The sequence below is a fragment of the Vicia villosa genome, linkage group LG7 (assembly GCF_029867415.1).
Source record: "Vicia villosa cultivar HV-30 ecotype Madison, WI linkage group LG7, Vvil1.0, whole genome shotgun sequence".
Classification (NCBI taxonomy): domain Eukaryota; kingdom Viridiplantae; phylum Streptophyta; class Magnoliopsida; order Fabales; family Fabaceae; genus Vicia; species Vicia villosa.
Genome location: NC_081186.1, coordinates 90833753 through 90843156, shown reverse-complemented (window position 1 = coordinate 90843156; position 9404 = coordinate 90833753). Strand labels below are relative to the sequence as shown.

Here is a 9404-nt window from a genome sequence, read left to right as displayed (position 1 = left end):
GAAGTAAAAGACAAAATAAGTAGTCTCAGAAAAAAGAGGGACTAGGCTTTGTACTAGTAGTATCTTTAGTAAACAGCTTAAAAATCTCTAGTTGGAGCTACTATAATCATTTCACTTCTACTTCAACTAGTCACACATTTATATAGTACGTATTGTATTTTGTTTCTTTCTTGAACCTGGAAACTACACAAATCACTTTTTTCTAAGGCTATCTTTGAGAGTTTGGAGGGAAGGGGAAGAGAAAGCTTCAAAAAATAATTTTTTTTTTAAAATAGAATTTTTTTAAACATTTAAAAAAAATTGATTAGAATGATAAAATAATGTTTACCATTAATGTATATTTACTTTTTGAAATACTATAACAACAAAAAATTATATTTGAACATTTTGTCTAAGCCCTCCAAAACTCACTTTTAATATAAATTTTGAATTCCCCTAAATTAGGGGGTTTTAGTGTTATGAAGAAAATCAAATCCTTCAAAACCCTCCAAACTAAAATCTTTTTATTCTTTTTTCCAAATCCTTCTTATTTTTAAAAGTCCTCCCCTCCTATCCCCTCCAAACTCACAAACATAGCTTAAGTTAATAGTTCAAACACGAAAGAGAAAAAAAAAACACCGAAACAAAACTCTTCAAATGTTCATCATTATTCTCAATTTTTTTTTGCAAATTTTTTCTTGTTGTACCATCTTTTTAAGAGATATTTTTCAATATACCACACTTTCACCAATATTCTTAATATACCGCCTTTTTAAAAGAAAAAAAATTGTGGTATAGTACCTCCACCAGACTATTGGGCGAAGTTTATAATATTTATAGAGTCTCCGCCAAACCATTGGATGAAGCAGTGCATTCTCGTTTTTTTAATAATAATAAATATTAATATTAATATTAAATATTATAATTAATATAAAAACACTAATATACATTAAAATTAATATTATAATTTTTATTTATATTTAAAAAATATTATAATAATAATTAATTTAAGTTTAGCTATATGTTTATAAATATTTGAGTTATTTATTACTTTAATATTTAAATACAAGTCTGTCACTACAATTGGCAGAGCATTTTAGTTGATTTAATTATTTAAGAGAAGACCCTCTTATGTATTTGAAAGAGCTTTTGAATATGATCTGACTATACATTTCAGACTCGCCTCAGCATTTGGCAAAGCATTTGATTATTTTATTATTTAATTTTAGATCTGCCACTGCATTTGGCGGAGCTTTTGATTATTTTCATATTTAATTTTAGACCTTACATTGTATTTGGCGGAACTTTTGATTATTTTAATATTTAATTTCAGATCTGCAAGTACATATGACCGAACTTTTGATTATTTTAATACTTTTATATTATTGTTGAGTATTAAATAAGTTTACCGTTCTCCTTTTAAATAATATTGCTTCCTCAGTTGGTACTCACAACACCTACCACCCATCTCTTAATTTCAGTCTTAAATCTTTCTACAAGAATGTTTCCAACGTTTCCAATGATGAAAAGAGATGTGCATGTTATATTTTCGTCAGTAAAGCCTCTGATGAAGATCAAACTCAGGAACACGCACACCTTCGAGCATTTTCAGAGGCACTTGCTCCGCTGGTTAGACGAGCACATCCTTGATGGTGAAAAAATAAAGGAGAATTGACAGGCAAGTTACGATGTCCGGCCCAAATAGAGTAACTCGTTCTTGGAAGTCTGTGACAAACGATGCTGGTATCCTCATGATGATGCTAGGACCATATGATATTGTCTTGATGGTTGCAATCTCCTAGATACGTTGGTGTGTTCGGTAATTATATTTGTTTGGATCAACTAATGAATGTTGTTTAGGTAAAATGTTGATGTTTAGTGTTTTTATATGTTTTGATATATGTTGTATGTGTTGTTTTTACACCTTGTTGTAGTTTATTTTGTCTTATCTGTAATTTTTTTATTTATATTAGATGCGAAAGATCTTTGTGGTCATTAAACATCATTAAATCATGGAAAACTTTGAACTAGTAATGATGCATACAATTGAGAAGTTTAACAACAAAATAAAATATTAGTTATTACTGGTTCCAACATTTGGACAATGAGTTTGGTCGTGACCAAGAAGACGACACAACACACATTTTCTCTCCAACTTATCATATTTGTCCATTTTCGTTTTAATACGTGAGCTCACTGGGCGGCCTTTTTTGTTCCTCTGCATTTTTTAATTTTTTTAAATTTATATTTGGAAAAATTTGGAGGTGATTACGAGGGAAGTGCAACAGTGGAGAACGGTGAAAAATCTACAGTGTCAGTTTTGTAAATAAGATGGAAAACAAATGGCAATTAACGAGAGAAATAGAGAGAGAATATAAGGTGTTTTATTTGTTGTGTAGTGATTGTGGGTCCATTTTGTTATTTCGTTCACTGTACGTTCTCTTTCTTCTCATCTTCATCTGTTTCTATCATCTAATAATCTAAATTTTCTAATCTTTCATCACTCCTCACTTACTAAAACTACCACCATTATTATAACTACACACTACTCACTCTTTCTTTCACACTCTCACATTCACACTGTTTTAGATCTGAAAAACTCTTAACTCTAACCCAACCTCATTCGGTAACGTTTCTCTCTATCAATCTTCATCTCCTTCTTCTGATCTGTGATATCATCCGAGATCTAATTATTCCTTATTGCATGTTCTTCTAAATCTCAGCTTCCATCTTCACTCTCCAATTGTTTCTTTGAACTTTTGTTTCAGTTTGATTTCCTTTTTCGTATCAGTGTAATGTACTCTTCTTGCTGATTTGTTACTTGATGTAAATGGTTTGATTAATTTACCTTTTTTTTGCTGAAATTGTTTTGTTGTGATGCTATGTTCAGTGACTTTGATTAACGTAACTATGCATTCAATTGTAAAAGTGTTGGATAAGCTTGATTTCGTTTTTAGATGCAATTAAGTGATTTTCAACCTTATTAACTCAATTAGTACTAGTAGTATCATGATTTGTAATTGTTTTTTTACTTAAATTTCTAAGACTTTTATTTGATTTTGCCAATTTTAGCTATTGAGATGGATAATTTAGGGGACTGGAGTTCAATTATTTTAGTCACATTGAAATTTGAGTTTTGCTTTCACTATATTTTTTGGTTAAACAAAATTCAAGGACATGTCTTTAATAGATGCCTTCTCAACCGGATTGAGTCGACATGCCACCGGATGACCTTATAATTTTGCGCACAAATCATGGTTATGCAAACCACAAACATTAGAGCATCTCCACTTCGTGCTAGCCAACATGTAACAACGAATTTTAAATGGACACTTGTATTTTCTAGTACCCGTGTCGTCTCTTTTAAAATTCTTTAGAGGAGGATGGTATTTCCCGCTTCTTTCGCACCATATTGTTACAAACAGATTTCTTCTTTTCGTACCATTATCCGATCTTCCCATCACCACACCAAAACCAAGACTAATTGCGTTCCTACGAATCCATGTTAGCATGCTTTCGCGATCAACAAAGTCTTGCTTACTACGAAAGTTACCTTCAAAATCTACCACATTTGCGACTACCCCATCGATACTCGTAGTTACATCGACTAAAGTAGCTAATTCTCTTGAAATATTACTGGGGTGCACCATACCTATTCTGACAAAATCACACAGAATTACAAGATGCTGGAAAAAAACTGCTAGGACTATTCCGTAGATGCATCTACGGAAGTGTTCATCTTTAACACGTTTCGTAGATGAATCTACGGAAGCAACGTAACTTTTTTGCAGAAAATTTCATTGACAATGTGAAGAATGTAATGGTTGAAAGTGATTATTTACCTGAAATTCAGACTCTTCTTGCTCCCTTTGATTTGTTGCACCAAAATGTTTGAGTGTTGGAATGAAATAAGTTATTGACGATGTAGGGGTTTTAGGGTGTGGAGTATGTTGAGTTTGGAGAAATGAAACAATGGAGGGAGTGATCATGCTGGTTCAAACTATATCAGATCCTTCCGTAGATGCATCTATAAAACAATGTGACGCTAAGTTGTTCCGTAGATGCATCTACGGAAGGAATCACATTTTTTCAAAATTTGGGGTGCTTCCGATAATGGATCTACGGAAACTAGGGGCAAAAGTAAAATTTTGCATAATGTCTAAGATAACTATGAGATGCATTGAAAAACTTTCAATTTTTAATTTTCTTTTATCATGAATAAAGTTTATGTTAATTCCATTAATAAAAAATGAAAAGAAATACTACCTCCGGTCCTATTTATAAGAAAAGATTCATTTTTAGATATATTGAATAAATAATGTATTTGGACAATATGTTGTCTAGATACATTATTTATTCAATGTATATAAGAAGATAATCTTTTCTTATAAATGAGACTAGAGGGAGTATAAATTATTAACAAAAAAATAAATTACTATGTACTCACTGTCCCCGAGCACGTGGTTAGTCTAAGGCAGAGTCAAATTTTTATAATGGTAACGTACAAAAAAAATGTAATTTCGTTATAAACCACGTCACATAATTTTATAACGCAAACAACGTACTCTCATTTTTTAACTGTACGAGTTACCGTTTTTTCATTTTTCACCGCACACTGTAATAAATCTCATTTAATTACATATTTTTTAATTTAATTTATATTTTATATTTGGGAAAATTCGGAGGTGATTACGAGGGAAGTGCAACAGTGGAGAACGGTGAAAAATCTACAGTGTCATTTTTGTAAATAAAATGAAAAACAAATGGCAATTAACGAGAGAAATAGAGAGAGAATATATGGTGTTTTTTTTGTTGTGTAGTGTTGTTGTGGGTCCATTTTGTTATTTCGTTCACTGTACGTTCTCTTTCTTCTCATCTTCATCTGTTTCTATTTATCTAATAATCTAAATTTTCTAATCTTTCATCACTCCTCACTTACTAAAACTACCACCATTATTATAACTACACACTACTCACTCTTTCTTTCACACTCTCACATTCACACTGTTTCAGATCTGAAAAAACTCTTAACCCTAACCCAGCCTCACACGGTAACGTTTCTCTCTATCAATCTTCATCTTCTTCCTCTGATCTGTACTAAGCTTCGAGATCTGATTCTTCCTCATTGCATGCTCTTCTAAATCTCAGCTTCCATCTTCACTCTCTGATTGTTTCTTTGAACTTCTATTTCCGTTTGATTTCTTTTTTTACAGTGTAATGTACTCTTTTTGCTGATTTCTTACTTGTCGATGAATTGATTGATTAGCGTAACTATGCATTGAATTGTCAAAGTGTTGAATAAGCTTGGTTTTGATTTTAGATGAAATTCATGGAATGCAGTGATTTTCAACCTTATTAGTATCACGAGTTGTAATTTATTTATTTTGCTTAATTTTCTTAGATTCTTATTTGATTTTGTCAGTTTTAGCTATTGAGATGGATAATTTAGGGGACTGAAGTTCAATTATTTTAGTCACATTGAAATTCGAGTTTTGCTTTCACTATGGTTTTGTTGATTCCGAATTCACGTTTTGTACTTTTTTTAAAGCTTTTTTTTTTGTGTAATTGTATTCCCGTAGTCTTTGATCAGTCAAAGTCACTAATTTTCTTTCCCTAGAATGAGATAAACTACTAGTAGCATTTTTTTTTTTTTTTTGCATTTTGTCTTTTGTTTTGTTTTATGTTATTGTGAAACAAAACTTTGTTTTTGGTATATAGACAAGTTTTTAGATATCTGTTTTTCTGATCTTTGCAGCAAAGATTATTCTGTTGGTTGGTTGATGGAGTAAAGAGTTTCTGATGATTTTCTGTGTGTGTGGGTTTGCAGGCTAGGTTGCTCTGGAACTTCAATGGCTGTAACTGAAGCTCAAAACCCTCTTATTGGAGAAAACACATGTGGTTCTTTGTTGAAGAAACTGCAGGTAACTTCATCCAGTTATTTATCTCTGCCACGTTAGATGCTTATGACCTTAAGATTAATAAGGTTATGTTTTCTTATTTGATGTAGGAAATATGGGACGAGGTTGGTGAAAGTGATGAGGAAAGGGACAAGATGCTTCTTCAGTTAGAGCAAGAGTGCTTGGATGTGTACAAGAGAAAGGTTGAGCATGCTACAAAGTCGAGAGCACAGCTACTTCAATCCTTGTCTGATGCTAAGCTTGAGCTTTCTACTCTTCTATCAGCTCTTGGAGAAAAGAGCTTTGCTGGAATTGTTAGTAACTACCTAGCTATGTTCTTATGGCAGAAACACAATGCAATTACATCATATATTGCTTTATGATGCATTAAAGTTATCAAGTTACAAATTAATTTACAATGCTTATCTTTTATTCTTTTGCAGCCTGATAATACTTCTGGAACTATCAAGGAACAGCTTGCAGCTATAGCACCAGTTCTTGAACAGTTATGGGAACAGAAGGAAGAAAGAATCAAGGATTTCTCAGATGTACAGTCACAGATACAAACAATATGCGGAGAGATAACCGGGAGCTTGAACCGTAATGATGTACCTGCAGTTGATGAGTCTGACCTGTCCGTAAAGAAGTTTGAGGAATATCAATCTGAGCTTCAAGAACTTCAAAAGGAAAAGGTAATTTGGTTGCCATGTCTAAGTTTATATCAGTTAGGTTGCTGAATGAAAATCCCATTTGATTTCATTAACTAAGCATTGAGAATTTGTTGCATTGCTTTGTTTGGCAGAGTGACAGATTGCAAAAGGTTTTTGAATTGGTGAGTACTGTGCATGATCTTTGTGCTGTCCTTGGTATGGACTTCTTCAGTACTGTAACTGAGGTTCATCCAAGCCTGAATGATTCAACTGGTGTTCAATCCAAAAGTATAAGCAATGACACCCTAGCTAGGCTCGCAAACACAGTCTTAACGCTGAAAGAAGATAAAAAGCAGAGGCTGCACAAGGTTGTTAACTATATGCTTTCAATTATTTGTAATTTTCGCCTACTGTGGTTTTTGTTCCACAAAATATGCCCATCACATAATTTTAATGTTTCACAAAATATGTTTATCACATTTTTAATATGTTTATCACAAAATATGTTATAATACATACTTGGAAGTGAATATTGGTTTTTAGTCCATGGTATAATTTTTATTTTACTTCAACCTGTCCAACACTGCAGCTCCAAGAATTAGCTTCTCAGTTAATTGATCTATGGAATCTAATGGATACTCCTCAAGAGGAAAGGAAACTGTTTGACCATGTTACCTGTAACATCTCAGCTTCCGTTGATGAAGTCACTATTCCTGGTTCCCTTGCCCTGGATCTGATTGAGCAGGTACTAAAGACTTTCTGAAGCTAAAATGCTTGGGATCTAAAAATTAAGCTAATGGGTTCTTTTGTTCTTATTGTGAAGGCTGAAGTGGAAGTAGAGAGACTCGACCAGCTTAAAGCAAGCAGGATGAAGGAAATTGCTTTCAAGAAACAATCAGAACTCGAAGAGATATTTGCCCATGCTCATATAGAAATAGACTCCGATGTTGCAAGGGAGAAGATCATGGCATTGATTGATTCTGGAGACATTGAACCAACCGAATTACTGGCTGACATGGACAATCAAATAGCAAAAGCGAAAGAAGAAGCATTAAGCCGAAAAGATATATTGGACAAGGTTGAGAAATGGATGTCAGCATGTGAAGAAGAGAGCTGGCTTGAGGACTATAATCGGGTAATTATAATCTCCCTTGTGCATTTTTCTGCGTTTTAGGTGTAGTTTTTTGTGTGCAGTTTTCTGTATGAGTGAATCAAGACATTTACTATCAAATAGCAAATCACTAAAACTGATGGGTTATAGTAGAAAGACAAAACCCAATCAGCATCAATTAGCTATTTGATAGTAAATGGCCCGAATTCAAGAAATAGGAAGTTTTAGATTTAGCACTGCAAGCTTGATCATTGCATTTAATAGTTGCGCAAGCTTTCCCATTTTGAATATAATCATTTTATCATCTTACACATCAATGCAAAACAGGACGAGAACAGATATAATGCAAGCAGAGGTGCACACTTAAACCTCAAACGAGCAGAGAAAGCTCGGATATTGGTAAATAAAATTCCTGGTATGTATGGAATGGAACCACATCCACCATCAGATGCTGTTATTCTTAACTATATTCAGCTATTCGCCGTCAATGTAAATAAAACAAAAAAAAATGCCTTCATTATTGAAAAAATTAACATTGTTTCTTTTGGTGAAAATGCAGCTTTGGTCGAGACATTGGTTGCTAAAACACGTGCTTGGGAAGAGACTCATGATATGTCATTCACATATGATGGCGTTCCTCTTCTAGCCATGTTAGATGAGTATGCCATGCTTAGGCATGAACGGGAAGAAGAAAAACGAAGAATGAGGGTAAGTTTCACTGATGCTATGATTAGGACGACTGATTTTCAGATTAATTGGAGCATTTTCTGATACTAAGTATGAACAAAATTAAACTATCAGCTTGGCCTATTTCTGTTCACTACACAGCTTTATTGACTTGTATAACCTGCGGTGTTTGCACTCGACAGGACCAGAAGAAATTTCAGGATCTGCAAATCACAGAACCAGAAGCCCCATTTGGTTCAAAACCCAGTCCTGCTAGGCCAGTTAGCGCTAAGAAGGGAGGTGGCCCTCGTGTTAATGGAGGAGCCAACGGTACTCCTAGCCGACGGTTATCGCTTAATGCTCATCAAAATGGAAGCAGGTCCATAGCAAAAGATGGAAAAAGGGATAATAGACCTGCTGCTCCTGTGAATTATGTGGCTATGTCAAAAGAAGATGCTGCATCCCATGTTTCTGGTACTGAACCCATCCCAGCATCACCCTAATGAGAGCTTAATTTCCAACCTCATAATTCATCTTTGTAGCAATGTCATATTACTAGTTACTGCTTTAGGAATATATAATATGTGAGAGTGACAAGTAATTAGAGAGGAACTGTTCTGAGATATGTATGGTATATTTTCCATTTAGAGGTTTACTAGTACATGTTGGCTTATTCCATCGAAGTCCTTTAGTATAAAAATATAGTAGTTGTCTTTTTTCCCCTTCTATCAAATCTTAGCTTCTATTAATTGGTTGTCATTTTTTGCCAAAAAATCTTTGCTTCTATCATTTCATTTTTTGTAACTTAATGAATGTTTAACCTTATGCGTTAGAGGCTCATTGGTATCAAAGATGTTGTTAAATAGTGTTTGCCAATGGGGTCCTCTCTTATTGATAGTAACCTCAATCCATGTTCTTGTAACTTGTGTACATGACCAAATTCTTATAAATTAGGTCAATCTTTGATATGGTCAAATATGAATTGCCAATGAATAATGAATAATAATGCCAATGAATACTTATTAAAACACACATTTCAGTACTGTTATTACTCAAAATTTGTTCCACCAAATTTATATGGGTTTTAATTAAATGTAGTAT

The 9404-nt window shown here is 33.4% G+C and overlaps 1 protein-coding gene across 1 annotated transcript; it reads left to right on the top strand.

Annotated features, from left to right (window-relative positions):
• The first annotated feature begins 4871 nt into the window (after positions 1–4871).
• On the top strand, positions 4872–9062 carry LOC131615774 (65-kDa microtubule-associated protein 1-like). Its single transcript, XM_058886929.1, has 10 exons — positions 4872–5030; positions 5807–5900; positions 5987–6190; positions 6320–6568; positions 6679–6894; positions 7116–7271; positions 7350–7661; positions 7965–8052; positions 8197–8345; positions 8507–9062. Exons 2-10 carry the CDS (start codon positions 5829–5831, stop codon positions 8804–8806), a joined length of 1746 nt encoding a protein of 581 aa, XP_058742912.1. The 5' UTR covers positions 4872–5030; positions 5807–5828; the 3' UTR covers positions 8807–9062.
• Positions 9063–9404: the final 342 nt, after the last annotated feature.

Excerpts from the sequence above, each read along its gene's own strand:
- LOC131615774 (XM_058886929.1), top strand. The coding sequence starts at position 5,829 with ATGGCTGTAACTGAAGCTCAAAACCCTCTTATTGGAGAAAACACATGT. Across the intron at positions 5,901-5,986 it reads CTTTGTTGAAGAAACTGCAG|GAAATATGGGACGAGGTTGG; the intron begins GTAACTTCATCC and ends TATTTGATGTAG. Across the intron at positions 7,272-7,349 it reads CCCTGGATCTGATTGAGCAG|GCTGAAGTGGAAGTAGAGAG; the intron begins GTACTAAAGACT and ends CTTATTGTGAAG.